This window comes from Bidens hawaiensis, unplaced genomic scaffold (assembly GCF_021521415.1).
Source record: "Bidens hawaiensis isolate Kalapana, Puna unplaced genomic scaffold, B.hawaiensis_p1.1 tig00024231_1, whole genome shotgun sequence".
Taxonomy (NCBI): domain Eukaryota; kingdom Viridiplantae; phylum Streptophyta; class Magnoliopsida; order Asterales; family Asteraceae; genus Bidens; species Bidens hawaiensis.
The window spans coordinates 86,564-106,096 of NW_027493809.1; the positions used below are offsets into that span (position 1 = coordinate 86,564).

General features: G+C 34.3%; 2 protein-coding genes and 1 pseudogene across 2 annotated transcripts; 2 read left to right on the forward strand and 1 right to left on the reverse strand.

Annotated features, from left to right (window-relative positions):
- Window positions 1-1,816: 1,816 nt before the first annotated feature.
- On the forward strand, window positions 1,817-3,134 carry LOC143568818 (F-box/FBD/LRR-repeat protein At1g13570-like; annotated as a pseudogene).
- A 2,925-nt stretch (window positions 3,135-6,059) lies between these two features.
- Window positions 6,060-7,805, reverse strand: LOC143568819 (uncharacterized). Its single transcript, XM_077054874.1, has one exon. The coding sequence runs from the start codon at window positions 7,737-7,739 to the stop codon at window positions 6,084-6,086; it is 1,656 nt and encodes a 551-aa protein (XP_076910989.1). The 5' UTR covers window positions 7,740-7,805; the 3' UTR covers window positions 6,060-6,083.
- Window positions 7,806-11,223: 3,418 nt separating this feature from the next.
- LOC143568806 (uncharacterized) lies at window positions 11,224-11,427 on the forward strand. The gene has a single exon (XM_077054865.1). The coding sequence runs from the start codon at window positions 11,224-11,226 to the stop codon at window positions 11,425-11,427; it is 204 nt and encodes a 67-aa protein (XP_076910980.1).
- The last annotated feature ends 8,106 nt before the right edge of the window (window positions 11,428-19,533 follow it).

Genomic DNA, 19,533 nt, shown 5'->3' on the forward strand with positions numbered 1-19,533 from the left:
ACTACTTATTGCATTAATTTCTATTTTCATGTATATTCTAACCTCAAATAAAGAAACAAGTGAGAAACGCTAAGAAAAACAAAGAAAATCAAAGAAAACAACTCAACACACCCCCCACGTTTCAAACAGCACACCTCCATGTTTCTCTACGTAAGAAAAGACAAAATTATTTTACATCCTTGTAGCTTTTCCCATAAGTTAATAAGTTACAACTTTGTAATTTATTAACTTTTCATCTCACAATAACACACAATACCAAACACTTTTTAACATTTTCAAAAGTTAATAAGTCATAAGTAGGGGTGTGCGGAAAACTGAAAAAACTTATCCGAAACCGAAAAATCCAAACTGAAACAAAAACTGACGGCTTTGTTTTATGTTTTTGTAAAAATCCGAATTATCAGTTCGGTTTTGGTTTTGCATGTAATAAAAACCGAAAAAACATAACCGAATTTCTATATATTTTTTATTTTTTATTTTAAGTAATTTATGAGAATTTAATAAATATGTAACTCATAAACTTTTGTCCAAATGTACAATAGTCTATTAGTTAACAATTAACAAAATTATTTATCCATAAATTCATTATTTTCGATCAACTTTATTTTCGGTCTAAAATTTTCAAGCTCAAATGCCAAAACCCGAAAAAAGCGAAACTTTCAAAACTCCAAAAACCAAAGATTTAGTTTTTTGTTTGGTTTTAACCCAAAACCACACTGAACCGCACCCCACACACACTAGTCATAAGTGTTGCTTAAGGGTATGTTTGGCAAAGAACTTTTAGCTACAAACTTTAAAGAAAAACTCCTATTTAATAAAAAGTCTTGTTTGGTTGGAATAGCTTGAAGTTTTTAGGTTATGAGAAAAAACTTGAAGCTAAAAGCTCCAACTAGTAGTGTTTAAAAAAAGCTACAAGCTTTTAATATTTAAACTTTTATAATTTTGGTACTTGAACTCCCATCATCTTTTGTTAATTTATATAATAGTTATATATTTAACCCTTATTGAAAATCAACTACCCCCAACACTTTTTGAGTTAATATTTTTTTTTAAAAATTACATTATAAAAATGAGCATTTTATTCTCTTTAATTTGAGTATGGTATTGTTATACCTTTTTTAACTTTAAAAAATTAACATATTATGTGATTACCGGTTACGATTGGCAACAAATCGAGTCAGGCGAGCTCGGGTCATGTGTAAGACCAAATCAGGGTCGGAATGATTCGATGCAAAAAGGGCTAATTTAGTTCGGTTCGTGTTGGTACGGTTTTGAGTCGAAATGGGTTAGGTCAGAACAGGTTTCAGATTAGAACAGTGCACTACACGGGCACACAACTATTTTTATTAAAACCTTCAGCTACTCTGCTAAACATCTTAATATTTCTAAAAAAATTTAGCTTCCAGCCACCATCCTCCACTTACCAGCGGCTAGTTTTGCCAAACACCCTCTAAAATAAGCAAATACCAAACACCCCGTAAAATAAGCCATCCCAAACTCCCAGTTGTTTGTCCGCCGGCAGTTGAAACTCATTCGGCCGGAGCAACTACTCACTCATCGGCCGACACCGCGTTCTGCTTTCTTCATTCCAAAGGTTAGAACATGAGTTGCTTCCTTCCTTTTCTGTACCAATTCCGAAATCACTCGTTCACTCAACCATAAACACCACCAACGATACTGAATCGTGTATGTTTACTCGATACCCATGCTCAATCGCTAGGTTTCTGAACCTAGGGCTTATAAAAATTGGGGAAATCAAGCCTTCTAGGGTTTGTAATTTACGTTTATGATATGATTAATATATGCATGTAGAATAATGGACGGGGCACATAAAGCACCTCGAGATTTCATTAGCAACATGCCAGACAACGTGGTAACCAGTATACTAGATCGATTGCCGATACAGGATGCGGTGAGGACGGGTATCTTGGCGAGAAACTGGAGATTTAAGTGGACTATACTTAGCCAACTCATATTGGGTGACAACTTTCTTACATATTTATCAAAAAAAAAAGCTGAAAACAATCAAATGAGAGTTATAATTAGCAGGCTTCTTCTTAGTATTAGAGGAGCCATTACAAAGTTTTTCCTCTCAGTGCATGACGGTTTGAATGTTGAAGATGAAGATATTAGTCATTGGATTTTGAACTTGTCTGGTAAAGGAATCAAGGACCTCACTATTAGGCATCTGGATGGAAGACTCTTGAAGTTGCCGACCCATCTTTTCTCTTGTTTAGAGTTGGAACATTTGAATCTTTGTAATTGTTGTTTTAGTCCTCAGCCACCTACTTTTCATGGTTTTCCAAACCTATTGAGCTTAGAACTGGCTAGAGAAAACAGTGAACTTGGGGAGTTTATTACTCGGTGTCCCTTACTTGAGAAATTGAAACTGTATCGTTCAGGCAAATTAAAAATTATTGAGATTGCAAAACTTAAAATCTCAAAGTATTAACCTTGTCATTGTGTGATCTTAGCACTACGACGATCATAAATTCCTACAATATATTTGAGCTTTTGGGTTCTCTTCCAAAACTTGAAGAGCTTCAACTGGATTTTCAAGACTACCAGGTAATTTATGCTAAGTTGTGCCTTTGAAGTTTGCTTGCTTTAAAGAAACATAGCCCCTCTCTCTCTCTCTCTCTCATTATACTTTTGTATAGTTGACAGAAGGTGGCGCTAAAAAGAAGTTCCCCACCGCCTTTCTCTCCCTCAAGGCTCTAAATTTAGTTAGAATGGATTTAGGCAATGGTCTGAACTTGTCATGTGCTTTTGAATTGATTAAAAGCTTACCAAATCTGCAGACCCTTCGAATCTTAGCAATTCAATGTGTAAGTATCGTTCATACTATATAATCTCATACTTATTTAGTTTTAGATTTGAACACTGGTTGGTTACTGTTGCAGGATGTTGACCCAATTCCAGGGCTTCGGATTGTGATGTTTACATCTTTTGCTGGTTCAGAGAATGAAATGTGTTTGACAAAATACTTACTTGCGTGCTCCCCTTCCTTAGAAAAGTGTCTTATTTGTCCCTCCTGTCGTCTAGCATCCCGTGATCAATTGATAATTGCAACGAAGTTATTGAAGCTCCCTCGAGCCTCCACTGTAGCTAAAATTGATTTTGCGTATTTTTAGGTCTAGAATGTATTAACGTGGCGTATGGTTTGGACTTGAACTTCAAAAATGTTTTTATGTGGCATCTAGATTAATGTTAGTGCATTTGACTGTTGCGTGTTTGTATTGCATCGTTTATAAATTTACTTTTCTTGAACTTGTCTTTTTATTTTCATATGAATTTATGGCCTTGTTGTGTATGGAGAAATGGCCATGTATTTGTTAGTCTAGTATGAATTCTGATGTTTATTTCTTAATTTGGAATGAATCACAATGGATATGAGTTAGATTGATAGTCTAGTATGAAGTTATGGTGTTCTCGTTCGGTGGCAAACAAGACCGAAACCGAGGACCAATAAAAATGGGAATCAAGAACCGCACCGGAGTGTTGCAAATATGGCCCATGAATCAGTAATCTACATTTTCTAGTTCATTTCCTTGGACATGAAATCCCTAAGTCCTTATTTTTTGAGAAGTTAGAGTACAGGGGATTTGAAGACTGCTATTTCCTGTTTATGGAGGTCAAAAGGAGTATATATGGAAAGCTACAGGAGTGATGAGGACTGAGGTGTGGAAAGATGAAACTAGAGATTACAAGGTTAAAGGGTGTTTATGGAAGCAGGTCAACAAAGTCAAAAGGAGTCAAGGTTAGATGCCACTAGTTCACTACAAACCAAGGTTGAAAGATAGGGGATGGTGATAGATACCGGATTCGAGATTTGTAGTCTCCCAAGAATCAAAATGCAATAAACATAAATAAGAACTTTTACTTCAGTTTTCTTCTTCAAGTTGCTTCATAATCACCAAGCGTTTTATAGGCTACATGCAAGGGAATTAATTAACCAATATAACTCCAATACTCTAATTAGCAAGAAGGGAAACATGCAGCTAGGAAATGCAAAACATGGGAACTATATAATATTCCAAATGAACAATGCTCTAGCGGTACCTCAGTGACTTTCTCTAGGGAAGTCACTGGTTTAAGTCTCGTTCTTGACAAAATGTCGTGCACGAGCTAAGGGTTTTACAATAGTGGGCCTATGGGCAATTGAGTCCCCAGGAATGGGAGGCGGGCCTGGTCACTAGTGTTGTTTGTGATCGTGGGCGTGGGTGGCCTATTACCAATGGATGTACACGGGTGCCTGACTTTGTTGGTCGTTCAAAGAAAAAAAAATTTTTTTGCATCAAATGTGTTTACTTTGTCTAGTTTTGTGCATGCATGTTACAAGAGCTTAAATGAAAACTTTAGGAGCACCAGGGTAGAGATTTGGCCAAACTCGAGAAGGAGAAAGCATGTAGAAGGCTCGGAAAGCATACGAAAGTGAAAATAAAGAAATTGGTGAAATTTGGGTTGAGGGCGTAGGCTATGTTGTGGAACGCATATCCCTGCTCCGTAATTTTTCACATAACGTAGAAAAGTCTGGCGTAAGGTTTTCTATGCCTGGTGTGAGGCCTGCTCCGTAATTATTCACATAATGTAGAAAAGTCTGGCGTAAGGTTTTTTTATGCCTGGTGTGAGGCTACACTGATCCAACGTAGCTTACGTCCGTGTCAAGTTTTCTTCCACCGTTTTCGGTTTTTTATTCCCACTATATAAGTATTATAACCTAGATCGGAAGGGGACTTCCTTAGATCGACTTTGGGTAAATCACTTGTGATTATTTCCAAGTGTAGGGTTAGTGATAGTATTTGGATGTGATTTAATCATTCGGTTAATCATGTTGTGTGTTATAACTTAAGAACCATAGTTGAGCATGTCGCTTTAAAGTATTATACAATGCTAATGAATCGACAATGTAGTGTATACCGTATAGTGTGTTTCTGTTTGATGTTATGTTGGTAATAATTTACGGTTTATGTGTAATTATGCTGAATTGGTAGAACCACTAGACTAAGTGATTATATGGAGTCAGAAAGGGGTAATGGATCTAAAAAGGCGTTAAAAGTTATTGCCATGTTGAATTTTGTTTGAAGTTGACTACAGAATGAACTACATGTTGTAATGGATGAGTTACCTTTGATGTAGTTAACTTGGAATGGTGTTTAAAGTGAAAACACTCAAACATGTAGGTGGTGTACAATATGCCTACGAGTGTACAATACACCCATAACTACTATTGTATGTCGGGCGTACGCTGAAATGAAAAGGAGCGACATACCATACGCCCACAAGCGTACGGTAAGTTGAGGTGAATTTGTGTATTATTGTTTTGAGTTAAAACACTTAGCTATGTATTGTATCATGTATTCTCACTTCAGAGTTGATAATAAGTTGTTAAATAATTTCAAGTAAAAAACATTTGATATATAAGATCAAGTCCCAAGATGAATTAACAAACACCTTTTAAAGGTTACAAAGGTTAAAAAGTTGAAGAAGTTTTTTTCACGTGTTTGGTTTTGAAAAAACCGAGACATATTTCTGCGATATGACTCTCTATCGATTCTTAGAAATAGGGTGTTAAGCGAAAACAAAAATTTTGGAATTTTGGGCACTTTATGTAGTTAAAGGAGGGGAAGCATCACACATATAAGCGTGAAACGAACGCGCCCTAAGAGTTCGAATTAATACATAGAACTTTCTGAAGACTTGAAGAAGAAACTGCCTAAACACTAAACATGGGAGTCCAAAACTTGCTCAAAACGTTGACTGGTAAATCCAAGTAAAAAAGAATATATATCTTTAGAAAATAACAATATTCAGATAAAATATGGCAGTTAAATTGGCATGAACATGGAAATGGCAGCAAGGGTTCTTTATCGTTCTCAAGTTGTAACATAAATATAAAATACTTACATACAAAGACCCGGGCATTTGCCTATGTAAAAGTAAAGATGCAGCACCATTTACATTGAAAACGGATTTTAGACAGTCAATCGATGAACATAAAAGTTCAACCAAACAGATCGAAACAGGAACCTTATAATGCTACTAAAAAATGAGTCGGGTCGGGTCACCAAACTTGACCGGCTTCATGTTTTGCTCATTTCTGTAGGAAGCGAGGCAGGATCTAATTCCCAACAATCTCCAGAAAGACTTGGGACCTCTTCCTGGGAAAGCTTCCTTGCAGGAATCTGATGAGAAAATAACCGAGCCTCGTGTTTTTCAAGCCATTTAATCGCATGACAACCCATTTCTCGTCTTCTAAAAGTTGTTTTTAACCCGCTCACCTTCTCAAGGTACGCCATACTTAACCCATGTACCTCACTATAACTTGTTAAAAACACAACAATATCATAACGTCTTTTGTCACGATCTAGTTGATTATAAAGGGCCCACACTGAACCCTTTTTGGGATAAATCCTATAAACCTCTCGAGCCGCTCTCTCACAGTTGACAATATGTGAAAACACATTAAGAGATGCGACTGAAGTTTTTGTGGAAACTTTAAACCTCCCACAAGATATATGAAATCCTGTTTTTTCTAAACTGGTTAACGCATCATCACCGTTGACTTGTGGTTCCAGCCATGACATGTTGACCTGAAACGGCTTCGTTGACACCACTTCATCAATCAAACCGTAATGTCTTGGCATCCCGTCATCATCATCATATAAAGCCCATATCTGTCCTTTCTTGAAACTCTTTTCCACTCTTCCCTCATCAAAATCATAAAAGTCCGAGTCTTCCACCGTCATTGCATCAAGATTCTGGTTCTTTGATTTACTACTTGTCGATCCACTTCTTTTTATCTTATCTTTCTCGTTTACTTTCGATTTACTTACGTTCACGTTTGCCTTCACTGATCTCTGCATTTCAGCTAACGTCATCATTTCCTCATCATCACCATCGTCATCGTCACCGTCATCGTAATCATAATCATAATCATAATCAATCATCTTCCCATTCTCCTTCAGTTTCCCATTATTCCCAGCCTTCCTACGTTTACTCACCGCACCATTCATCCCACCACTCTCTTTAGCTAACTCCGACCTCCTCATAATATCTCCAACACTACTCATTTTCCTCTTCGACTCCCTCCGACTCAAAACCCTCTCATCATCCGTCCGCACCTTCTCACCGTATTCCACCTCCACGGCCACAAAACCCCTCTTACAATTAGGACACAACAACTTATTCCCCAAATACCTCCTCTCAAACTGATGCAACCATCGACACGACAAACACACCGTCCAAAACGCCTCGACCGTCACCGCACCATGCATACTAATTCTAAGTTTCATATCATACTCCTGTCTCCTAATCTTATCATTCAAAACACTAAACGCTTCGGCTACGAGTTTAAAAGCCGCTTCGGTCGCAACAGACGTGTTCGGGTTCTTATCGGGGTGTAAAACTAGGGTTAAATTTTCATACTGTTTTTTAATTGAATTAATATGTGAAAAGGGTTCTAGGTCAAGGATTTTGTACCAGTGAGGTGTGGTGGCGGACTCTGCGGCGGCGGTGAGTATTTTGAAGGCGGTTAGGGTTTCGGATACGCCGTGGAGTGTAGGGCAGAGACGGTGGGCGCGTTTGGCGTATTTGAGAGCTGATTTGAGATCGTTGGAGGAATTAGTGTAGGTTTGGTCGGCTAGGGTTTTCAGGCGGATGGCTTCCCATTTGCTGATGCTTTCTTCTTCGAATTCGTCGGCCGATGACGTGGCGGCGGCGGCGGCGGCGGCGGCCATTTCTTCCGGTTAATGTTGTAAGGCAGTGGAGTGCCGGTTCAGAGTTTTTCCCTACGCTCTTGTTTTAAGTTATTTGTGAAGAAAAAATTTTAACGGGCAAATATTGTAAACCTACTTTTTTCGGGGTTACGTTTAGGATGGACTCCTCGATCGCTGTGAGACTGTGCCTCCTGATGTGTAGGAACTTGATGGATCCGTGAACCACTGCCCCCTTCTCGGGTTCGAACTCAGGATTGAAGCCCTGATTCGTCCTTTCACCTAGATATCCTTCGAACTGGCACATGTGAGAATCAAATTTGCATCTCCACTAAGAGAGGGCTGACCTCTTTAAATGGAAAAACGAAATGGTTTTGGTTAATTTTGTCATTTTTGTTCAAACATTTGTCTTTATCAAGTGGGGTATGGGGTTTGGCCATAGATGGCGGCGGTGGTCGTAGATGGAAGATAGTGGTGCTGGATCTTATGTTGGGGGTAGCTATATATGAACAAACGAGTTTGGATTAAATACAAATTAAATTAACGTGTTGTCTGTGTGAATCAAGTAATGTAATTATATATACAACATATTGTAATTATAGTGTAGTGAATTATAGTTACACAACATATTGTACATATTGTAATTATAATGTAATTATATATACACTATGATGTAATTAAATAATTGCACTACTTGTATATATATTTATATAATTACACGACTTGATTCGCACAATTAGCACGCTAAGTTAATTTGCATGTTAACTTCCCCATGAACGAACAATGGTGGTGTGGTGTTGGTTGTAGGGTGTTGGTGGTTCAGTGGTGATGGTTTGGTATGGTGCGGGCTGTGCAAAGTGATGAAATCGACCCTACCCGACCCGAGACCAATTGATATGCAGAATCCTTAACCGAGGGCGGACCGATATCACCATTTCCGGTTTCGGTTTGAATCGGTTTTAGTGCTTCGGTTTACCATTATAAGACCGAGACCGATATGTTGTTAAAACTTGGCTTGCATATAAAGGGATGCCAATCAAGTAGCTCCTAGTTAAGGTGCTTTGAGCGTTCATTAGAAGACCGGAGAAACGATTAGCTTGAAAAGATTAGCTCCTAGTTAGGGCGGTTTGAAACTATATTCTTGTCAACTGTTTGTGTTGCACGAGATCCTGTTCCTGACAACAATATTTTTGTTTACATAATTTTCTCCTACAAAAATTTACGAGTCTTAATGAAAAATTGAAAATATACTTGGTAACCTTTTAGATTTTCATATATACAAAGTTGTTTTTCATACAATTTAGCCTTTGTGCAAATCAAAGTAAAAGAAGGTTGTTTACTTTTTTTTCTCCAAACCGTATACTTTTGTAAATAATCATCAAACTCCGAGCAAGCTTACTCCACAACAATGGAGAGCCGCCAACAAACAAACAACAATACTACGGGGCTGTTTGGTAATCTCTTAATGATTATTAAGAGACTACCTTTTAATAACCATAACAAGTGTACCTAACAGTCCTTACATAAGGTTAAATCACACCAATTAAATCAATTAATTAATTTATATTTGGATATTTTTTTATAACATTGAAGTAGGGTTGTAAACGAGCCGAACGAACATGAATAAGGCCTTGTTCATGTTAGTTCGTTAAGAAAATAATGTGTTTACGAACGGTTCACGAACACTTACCAAACGAGATTTTATGTTCGTGTTCGTTCATTAAAGAAATTAATGTGTTCACGAACGGTTCACGAACACAAACGAACACATATAAAATCGGCAGAGCCTAGAGATTGAGACCGATGTATTCATCAATGTGAATAATGAAAGCCTGTAAGCGAATCGAATGAACACGAACAAGGGCATGTTCGTATTTGTTCATTTAACTTTAAAAGAACACGGACACTTAATCGAACAAGTATTTATGTTCATGTTCGTTTATTTAAAAAGGGACATTTGTGTTCGTTTGTTTAAAATCTAAACGAACATAATTGAACAAAGATAAACGAACATACATGAACAAATGTAAATAAACACAAACAAACATAAACGAACTTAAATGAACACAAATTAACAAATATAAAACCTTTAAGCAGATGACCTATCTAGATAACATTTAATTATTTTATATCAGTACATAAACTAACATAAATAAACAGACATAAACGAACATAAATGGACGTTCATGAACATAAATGAACGAACGGAACATGTGTTAATGTTCGTTTGTTTAATTAAACGAACACAAATATTTTGGGCATGCTCGTTCGTTTATCAAATAAACGAACATAAACGAACTTCCCGCCAAACGGTTCACGAATAGTTCACCGAACGTTTGGTTCGTTTTAGGGGTGAGTAGGAAACCGAATTAACTGAACCGAAAAAACCGAACCGAAGCATTAACTGACGGTTAATTTTTTATTTTTTTGAAAAACCGAATTTTCGGTTTCAGTTCGGTTTCCATTTTTAAAAAACTGAAAAAACCCGAACCGAACCGATATTTGTTTTTACTTAAATATTAATACAATTATATGTGGATTTTTTTAGATGTTATGACCGGAAACAAAACACTTAAAGGATCTACCGTTGATAGTGATGAAGATGATGAAGATTAGGAGTAAAGTTTGAAGATGAATAAGATGAAGAATGAAGATTGGAACTAAACTTTTAGTGTCTTTTGATTAAAAATTTTGTTGAATTTTTAAACTCTAGTACTCTTGCAAGTTTGTATTCGTTTGGTTCCACGTAGCAAATGCCTATTTTTCTGTTTTGAATACAACATGCATTTTCATTTTTTTGCAATGCCTACACACACAAAAAAAACCGATTATAATCGAACCGAAACCGAAAAAAAACTGAAAAACTGAAAACCAAACGGTTTGTGTATTTGAAAAACCGACTTTTCGGTTTCGGTTTCACCTAAAAACCGAACCGAACCGTGCTCAGCCCCAGTTCGTTTACAGGCATTCATAGAAGGTTATTTAGATCATGTTTGGGATTGAGTTTGAAAAATGTTTATTAGCTTATTGGTTTTTTCAAAAAGTCAGAATTTAGGGCTTTTGAAAAACTGTTTTTCAACCCTTTCAAAAATCTAAAATAAGAAAGATTATTATGATTGCCAAACACATTTTAATTTTTTGGCATTTTGAAAACACTAATAACCCAATAAGCATTTTTCAAACTCAATCCCAAACACGCCTTTACTTCACACATTTTAAAAACTTTTCCTCCTTACGTTTCCTATAAAAACACGCACACACAAATATAAATATGACGTGTTAAGCGCAAGGCAAAAAATAATTCCACATTTTAAAAACTTTTCCTCTTCATTACTTTTCCTAGTACTCTGGAATGTTCTACTTTCAAGTTGCCAGGGAGAACATTCTCGACTTTTCTCTCAATCAAACATAAACATCTCCGGAGGTGTTATAAATGTGTACAGTCATCGATGATTGTTTGTGAAACTAATAACTACGCGGGGCGGTTAATTAAAGAATTTCGGAGAAGATGTGTTTAGTATTTGTGTGCGATGAAGATGAGCGAATCGTCGGGCAACAACCCGCGCCGGGATCATGTCCGTACTGCGGCGGCTTGATAAAAGCCATGGATGTGGAGAGCCAGTGGAGACTGTGCTTCCTTCCTTTGTGGTACAAGACCAAACGCAAATATTATTGTACTCTCTGTTCCCGACGACTTATTCTTCACTACTAGCCTAGGACTTGGTGTCTTTGTTCTTGCCATATTAGATTAACTTGTATGATATGAAATATTAATTTTCCTGTGGATCATGTGTTTGAGAAAGGTTATTGATTGAAACTACATCGAGTATTGTCCATATTTGATATTTTGTATAATGAGGTTGTGTTAATATATTTCTCCTGTTACAAGACGATATAGGCTTTTGTTTTAGTGTTATGCATACCAATATATCATATATGTTATAAATATATTAATAGGGTTAGGTTCAAATAAGAAGTTTGATTTTTCTAAGAAGGTTAGGAAGGGGGGTATTTTAGTCTAACACTTAAATATCAAAACCCACTTACATTAATTTCAAAAACCCACTTACATAAAACCCAATTACATATTTACTCTCTACAACCACTACCATAACCGTCACCCACCGCCACCACCTCGCCGGAAAAGTCCGAAAAAACACAATGGAAAACACTATGAAAAACACAATGTAAAAAACACAATGGAAAAAAACACAATTGTATGACACAATGGAAAAAACACAATAAAAAAAACACAATGAAAAATACTATTGTATAACACAATTTGGTAAAACACAATTTGTAAAAAACCCACTAATTTTTTTTTAAAATTTTATATTACAATATGGTACTCATATGAAAGATAAAAAGACACTCGTTATTATGGTGATTTTGTTTTTCAATAGAAACGACGTAAAAAAAAGTTATGAACATTTTAAAATGATGGAGGAATTTGGCATGTGCCTTGCATGTGGAGAGAGAAAGTCAACAAATGTGTTATTCCTTTTATGCCCTTTACCTTGTGTTCACACTTGATTTCCCCCTAAACTAATCTCAACCCTCCATATTCAAAATCAATAGACAAAATTACTTCTTATCCTTCCTACAAAAACTATACTTCCTATTATAACCTAACCCTATATTAATATTATGGTTATCAATACCTAATATAGATTAGCTTATCCCCAAGTTTTCATCTCCTATAAATATCGTCTTGTATCTCATTGTATTCTACACACCTAATAAATGAAATCTCCATCTTTCTCCCTACATCTCTTTCTCACATGTTTGGCTATTAGGCTAGTTTCACAACACGTTATCAGCACGAATTGCTTTTGAAGTTTGATCGCACATTATAAGGTACGTAGGTATTTAACATATCATTATTCTTGATTCTCTCAAACATAAACCATATTGGGAGTCATACAATTTTAGGTTATGTTTGAGATTGTTTTGTTCTTAAAAATCTCTCAGAACTATATGCATAGTTGACTAAACAATTTTTGCTTAAATGAGATTTATATTTGTTATTTAAAATAATTTTGAATTATTCAACATATCAAAAAATTTTGGTTTAGATTTTGTAAGATTTAACTGGTATAAAGTCGGTTGGGTTATTCGATCAACTGAAAATTTTTCGAAGCTAACAAGATGTTATTTAGACATAGTTTTCAATTTGATTTATAGTATAGGCTTGGGACTACTAGTCCTTCTTATTCATGAATTCATTCTCATTATGAAAAAAATTATTAAGGGTGCAAGTAGCCTATTATATAATGGTATGCTAACTAAATTAAAGTTTAATGAATCCATTCAATATGATTTTTTGAAAATTTAACAGGTTGGCTTATAAATTTTATATCTTGTTTAATATAAGTAGTTAGTTAACTTTTATATATATTTGCTTATTATTTACGATATTGAATCATTCGATGTATTCTATGAAAGTGAATATATTTCTTCTATAATAATTAACAAAATAATGGTAAGATATTATTACGAACTTTAAGATGAATATGGAATTCATCAATTTGGAAATTATAAAAAATTATAAGTTTTGATTTAATAAAGTAGACCTCTTGACACAGAAGTTCTATAGTTGTTCAATATTGCTTTTATAATTATGATATGATTTATGATAAATACTTATGATAATATCGCGTGTTTATATATTGTGAAATAAATTGATATATTGTATTGATTGATTAATGTACAAACAATGTAGGGTTCTCGTAAATAATATAGATTGACCATCGTATCATGTGTTTTATACTTGATGATTTTCTTAATGGGATGTCTAAAGAATTAGCGATTTTTGAGTACTATCATGCTTTTTTTAAATAGTTGTTGCATGTGTTGAGAGTGGTAAGAATTTAAACAACTATTAAATAAAGATTCGAATTGTAAGTTATTGTATAGACTGCTATCTGGTTAGTTAAATATAGAGAAAAAATTGAACAGCTAGAAGATGAACTTGAACGAAAATCTGGCTACAATAATAATTGCTTATCCGTTCTTTTGTAACACGCGAGTTTATCTAAAATTTGTATACTTGGTTAATAAATCAAAAGTTGTGGTTTATCACCCCCATAATGAAAGAGTTTAAATATGCTTAGAATAGATATGACATTTTTTTTTGATGTTTGAAAGTATGACAAACATTTAGAAGATATATATGTGGTTTGTTATACTGTGATATGCAAATACGCTAGTTGTATAAATATTCACTTAGTAATGATGAAAATTTAAGTTTTCATAATATTTTATTACAACTTGTTTTTAAATGATGACATGCATGTTATAATGTTATATCTTTATATGTAACTTATATGCTATTATTTATTTATATAGATCGTATTTAAAAACAACTTAATTAAAGTTGTGTCTTGTTATAGAACAACTCTCATAAAAGAGTATAGCTTACTCTCATAAAAGAGTATTGATATGACACTCAAAGTGTCATACATCATAACTCATTATCTAAAAGGTTATAACATTTAGAACTAATGAATTATAAATGAATTGGTTATTTCCTACTTCTCAATTATTATATGAAGAGAAGAATAATTATGAGGAAAAACCAGATAAAACAAATATTCATTTATCAAACCTCAAATATGCTCCTGAAGAAGCATATCATTAAAACTTATGAAACGTTTGAAGTGATTTTCTATTTGGTTTTGAGAAATTTATGAATAAACCATGATATTTGTTTGGTTTTATATTATTTCCTGAAGTTAAAGTGACTATGTATTGATCATGGCGATCGTGGACATAATTGAAAAGTTGTAACGATGATTATTTTAATAACTAGATCGGCCATCAGAATTCTAATGGTCATGCTAATAATGAGATCGACCACTAGAAGTGGTAAATGGATTGATCATATGAAAACAAAATATGAAAATACAAAAGTGAAGGCACATGATATTTTAAACGATAGTATAATGTACTCCTATATTTATAGTCTTGCATTAAAGAAGCATAATACATATACGATCATAAACCTGAAGTTTATGGATCATGATTGTCTAATGACATGACAGGTTAGACCACACTGAGTCAATGATGTGAAATTTATTGAAGAACCAAAAGATTATTCCTAATAATTATACATGTAATATTACTCTCAAGGGGAATTATTTATTTACCAAATAAAAGGAGGGTGTGAATCCCTAAATATTATGGAATGAGAAAAGGATACACATATCCTAACATGATACCATTTAGTGTTTTAAAATCGATGCATCGTCTAAATGGTTATCAATTTCACAACATGAAGTTTATGTGATTTGTGGCTTAGCTAATGAGATAGCAAGCACAATATTCTAGATTTTCATATTTATTTTGGTAAATTACTATTAATAGACGAATTGATTTTGTTGAGACGATCATCAAACGTCTACAATTGGTTGCAACGTCAATGATCATGAAAGAAAAAGTTCTTGTTTTATTTGTGTATTTGTCATGTTACATGCATTCACATCGAGCCAACAAGTTATGATACTTCCTCCCCATTGCAATTGGTTTTTGGTCAATAACCAAGTATCTCCCATCTAATATTTCGTGTGTGTTATATATTGAAATTAATCCACCACAAGACACAAAGATGAGACCATAAAGGAAGTTGGGAATTTATGTCGGTATTATATATTATCTATGATTAAAAAGTTAGAGCTATTAATGAGATATTTGTTTATGGCTTATTGGTTTTCACTTCAGTGAAGCAACATTCCCAACATTAGGGGGAGATATAAAGCAGTTGGAAAACGAAATAAGTTTGAATTACCATTGATCCTCAAATTAAATTATATGAACTAAAAGTTCAAAGAATAATTCATGTATAAAGATTAACGAATCAATTACCAGACGATTCACTGACAAAAACAAAGTGTCTAGCCAAGACACCTATAATAACTGCTTATGCTCCAATTAATATAAACGTCCTGGAAGGATAACCATACATTGGTAATGATTAGTGAGTCTAAGGCACGCCTGAAACGTTGTAGACTAGTCGATTCCAAAAATAATGATTCCTCAAAAATTGGAGCAAGTAATAAATATGGTCAAGTCAACATATAGTAAAAAGGTCTGTTGAGAGACGTTAGACATGATGGTTATTGAAAAAACCTCAGGTACCTGAAAACAAAGAGCTCTTAGTAAATTGTATTTAATCATGTCTACAAGATATATGGAATCGAAATAAAGTCGACGTCGTTATAATTTTGTATATAAGATGGCGTTTGAAAATGATGAGGATCATGATTTAAGATGCCTATGAAAAACGATTGGCCAAATTGGAAAGACGAAAATAGGGCAAAGTTGAATTCTCTAAATAACGGAAAGTTTGTTGGATCAACAATCCATACAACTAAAGTTGTAAAATGTGTTAGATATAAACAGATCTTTTACGTGGGTTATGAAAATTCAATTAAGTGATATAAGGCAAAATTGGTGGCACAAGGATTTTGCAAAGATCCATGATTGATTTTGAGGAGACACATTCTCTAATGGTGGAAGCAATGACTTTCTGATACCTAAATAGTCTGGTAATACAAAGAGAAAATTGATTAGCGTCTAATAAATATTGTGATTCAGTTGATACTGAAATTTTACAAGAAAGTCTATGAAGGATTTGAATTATCAAATCATGTAAAGTAAGTTCTCGAGAACACAATGACTGTTGTGTATACAGTCATATTTGAATATGTTATATTGAATATGCTTAACATAAACGAAAGAATTGAAGAGTTTCCTAAGATAGTTGAATACTTGAAATGTTAATTGATACATCTTAAGGATGTAATTCTTGTGCACTAATATCATCAATAGAAGAAATTGTACCTGATGATTATCGTATCTTAATAAACATGGAATGGTACGATATGGGTTTTGATATATGATATGTGTCAAATGAGAAAGTTCATGTAGCAATACTCACGATGAGTGAATGCACATCAATAATTGCTTAGGGTGGAAAAAATTTTGTGATGGATTGAAAACGCCTAAACATTGGCATGAAAACATCAGTAAATATTCTACAAGGTTAGAAATTATGTACGGACTAAATAATCGAATTCAACGTGGTACGTACATATTAAGAGACATTTTGATAAAGAGGGAGATACAATAAGTCATGCTTTTATCAAAATTTTACTTTTAAAAGTTCATATAATCATAGTTTACAGTGATGATGTATACATCATCGAGAGAAGCTACAGAACTTTTAGAAGGAGAATTTTTGAAATACCTTGATATGATGTGATTATTACTCGACCTGCAGTTCGGGTATATGTGTAATTATATATTTATCAATCCATCAAAGTATATCTAAAAGATGTTGAGACATTTTACCAAAGACAAAATTCATTATTTGAGTACATAAAAGGATGTCAAACAATACACTATATATCATTTCCTACATGAATATGAAATGTTATTAGTTCGGATATACCACAAATAAATGCATAAATGCATTATGTCGTATTGTTAGCTATATATGATTATTATTTTCTTTATTTATATGTATTGGCATGTGTCCAGCTAGAAGACATCGAAATGGGTTAAAACATATATTTCAGGTATGAAAGATATGTGTTTATATCTTACTAACCCATCAAAACAAGTTTTGTTAGTCTTGTCATGCAGAGAAACACAATAGGGTATCATTACAATAGTATACGGTTACAAGATGACACAATAGAAGTTTTAAGTGAAGATGATGCAACATTGTTCAACCTAAGGATTCGTATGTCAAGGGATGAAGACGCAAATGATTGACTACAATGGGCAACTTTCACAGAAGATCGATATCTACTATTTTAACGGATTTATAAATCAGGGGGAGACAATACGCGCTGTACTTTTTTTCCCTTAGCTATGATTTTGTCCCACTGGTTTTCCTTGTAAAGTTTTTAATGAGGCAGCATATCCAAGCGTATTAAGTTGATAACCAAGAGGGAGTGTTATAAATATATTAATATTATTGTTATCAATACCTAATATAGATTAACTTATTCCCTAAGTTTTCATCTCCTATAAATATCGTCTTGTATCTCATTGTATTCTACACACCTAATGAATCAAATCTCCATCTTTCTCCCTGCATCTCTTTCTCACATGTTTGGCTATTAGGCTAGTTTCACAACAATATAACTATTGTAGATCATTTAATATCTTTTTGACATGATGGATACATAACCCGCCCAACGAGGCAACGATCGATGGCGTGCCTTCTTTTCGACTTTTTACCTTGTCGCCAATACCCCCAAGTTGATCAAATTGACTTCCTGCTTCACTTTTGAAACTTTCGATCATGGAAATGATACCTTGACATCCATGAACCATTTACTTAGGAATAATAAATTGTTTAGAAAATGAAAAAGAATTATATGTTTCATTCGATTTAACTTAAATAACAATGCATGTATGTTAAAATTATACAAGGGAACTTATTTATATAACTTGTTAGTTAAAAGCGGGACTAAATTAGTTAGCACCCACAAAACCTCAACCACCTCCTTCATTGTCGCTGCCCGTCGCTGTCATCACACCACTGCCACCACCACTACTAGTGCCTCTGTTGCCACCATAACCACCACCACCCCCGATGACGTCACCTACATCCATTACCACTAGCTTCCACAAAAAGATAGCAGGCGAACCTTACTTCTTTCTAAATGACTTATTTCAACCTAAATCTATTTAGTTAAAACATGGTGTGATCATAACCAAATTAATACTTTTTTAAAAGAACCTGTTTTAAGACAAGTAATATTTCGTGAAAATTTCCGTAATAACCCCTTTTGAAGAGAGAGAATCCCAGAATAGTAAAAAAAAATCAAAATCCGAAAATAACCATTCAAATCTCTTCTGGGCGACACTTGGGTAATCAAACCGATGAGATACAAAAATGATTTAAAAAATCACAAAATATATTACCTAAAAATTTGAATGAAGCACACATGATTGCTTAAAATTTGGCTGTGGAAGAAGGGATTACTATTGTTATTAAACTGGTGTTTTATCCGGTATAACGGGTCGGTAAAACCCGGACGATGATAAACTCAAAAGTTGTCAGTTCCGAGCGTTGAGGCGGCAAATCGACGGAACTTCGGTTAAGTGTGTTATAATACCATAACTAAACACCAAAAAGAAAAACAAAACACCAAAAAGAAAAACATATAAAACTTGAGGTGGATCAATTGGATGGCGTCGGTCGGTAAAACTTGGGCGTTGGGAAGATCCGAGCGTTGCCGATCTTGGACGTTGAGGCAGTGAGTCTACGCAAATTCGGCCTATTTCCGCCACATTTGTTACGGTACCAGAACTAAAACAAAAAAAAAACACGAAATTGGCATTCGGTAGGTTTGTTTTACTTTGTTAATGTACCAGAATTAATACAAAATGTGGGTGAGTGTATGCGTATTTGGTCGGTTTCCGTCACGCTCGTTACGGTGACGTCGATTGGTAAAATAGGACGTTGGTAAAACTCGAGCGTTTTGTTGGTCCCGGCATTGAGGTTGTGAGTCTATAGTATATAATAATATTGTCAAACATATTAACCTGCAATATTGCATTTTTACAGATATATTGAGTTACTGATGTTGAAAATAAATTATCATATACCATAGTTTCTTTATTGTGAATAAATGTGAAAATAACGACAGCCATGTTTTATGTTTGAATGGATCCTATTCGGTTGAGAATTCTGGAATATATATTTATTTATTAATTAGAAAGTTGAAGCAAAATAAAAAAACCAACCAACAAGTTTTCTCCAGTCCAGAACTTTGAAGCAACAAAATATCTTTTAACCGGA